Genomic DNA, 1390 nt, shown 5'->3' with positions numbered 1-1390 from the left:
TGGAAATATCTCCTTGAATCAGGCCTTTCAACGCAGTCTCGAGAAATCATACTCCAGTCTTGGAGACCTGGAACCAATAAACAGTATGATCTTGTCTGGCGCCGATGGTGTCTTTGGTCTTTTTCCAAGTAAGTATGATCCGCTGGATCCGTCTTTAGGAAATGTTATAAATCATCTGGCTGATCTCTCAATCGAGAGCTCATATAGTGTTGTTAACACTCTCAGATCAGCTAATTAAACATTGAAAATTCTTGGTAAAGATCAGTCTTTAGTCAGGCGCTTCATGAAAGGTCTTTATGATAGGAAGCCTCCTAGGCCTAAATATTTGGTGACCTGGGATGTCTCTGTCTTGGTGCGTTATCTTTCCACCGTACATCCTTTGGAAAATCTTTCCCTTAAACTCCTAATATATAAATGTGTCTACTTATTGTCACTTTGTACTAGTCAGAGATGTCAAACACTAACTGCATTTGATATAAACAATATTTTAGACAATGGTTCTTCTGTCTCATTAAGAGTCAATAAAGTCCTGAAGACTTCATGGGTTAACACTCCATTGTACTCCATTCATTTATAGAATTTTGTAGATGTTAAAGTTTGTGCTACTCTTAGGAGATACTTGAAACAGACTGCAGACATAAGGAAGTCTGATCAACTCTTTATTTCTTTTCATACTCATAGTGCTGTCTGTGCATCCACCATCGCGGGATGGATCAAGAAGAGTATGTTGGTCGCTGGGATTGATACTAGTATTTTCAATGCTCACTCAGTTTGGAGTGCAGCAACATCAGCGGCATTAAAATCTGGTTGTAATATTTCAGATGTAATGAAGACTGCCAGTTGGAAGAATGCTGATACTTTTGCCAAGTTTTAAAAGAGGGAGACTGTAAATAATGTAACACAGGGTTTTCAAGAATATATATTAAAAATCTAATATTGGTTGTGTTTTTTCAGTTGTCAACCCTTTAAAATTGCATTCATAAATCCGAGATGCCCGAAGGGCAATAGTGGAATATAATTCCCCTCTCATCCGAGCGCCCAAAGGGCTATGAATATATAGCCCGAAGGGCTCGAGGATTTATCCTCCCTCCCTTGTGTCCCTCCCTTGGCTTTTTTTGGTTGCCAACTTTTACTTTAAAAAGACAATTGATCACAATCGAGCTATGGGTTATATAGTCACCATATCTAGTCACGATTGCTTGTGTATACATACAAGCACGTGAATTTTTCTTTCTATGAACGTTGATTGCGTGCATTTTCTAGTGCAGAACAAGAATAATGCATTCATAAATACTCGAGCCCTTCGGGCGCTCGGATGAGAGGGGAATTTTCTAACAATTGATTAATTTGGAATCATTTACGCTTCGCTTTAACTCTACATTTACGGAGC

The 1390-nt window shown here is 38.7% G+C and overlaps 1 protein-coding gene across 1 annotated transcript; it reads left to right on the top strand.

Moving 5' to 3' along the window:
• Positions 1 to 250: 250 nt before the first annotated feature.
• LOTGIDRAFT_99953 (hypothetical protein) lies at positions 251 to 490 on the top strand (the record flags this gene model as incomplete). Its single annotated transcript, XM_009054825.1, has 1 exon — positions 251 to 490. A coding segment is annotated over one exon (240 nt), but the record flags the coding sequence as incomplete, so codon positions are not given.
• Positions 491 to 1390: the final 900 nt, after the last annotated feature.

The sequence above is a fragment of the Lottia gigantea genome, assembly GCF_000327385.1.
Source record: "Lottia gigantea unplaced genomic scaffold LOTGIsca_2264, whole genome shotgun sequence".
Lineage (NCBI taxonomy): Eukaryota > Metazoa > Mollusca > Gastropoda > Lottiidae > Lottia > Lottia gigantea.
This window is presented reverse-complemented; position numbering and strand designations above follow the sequence as displayed.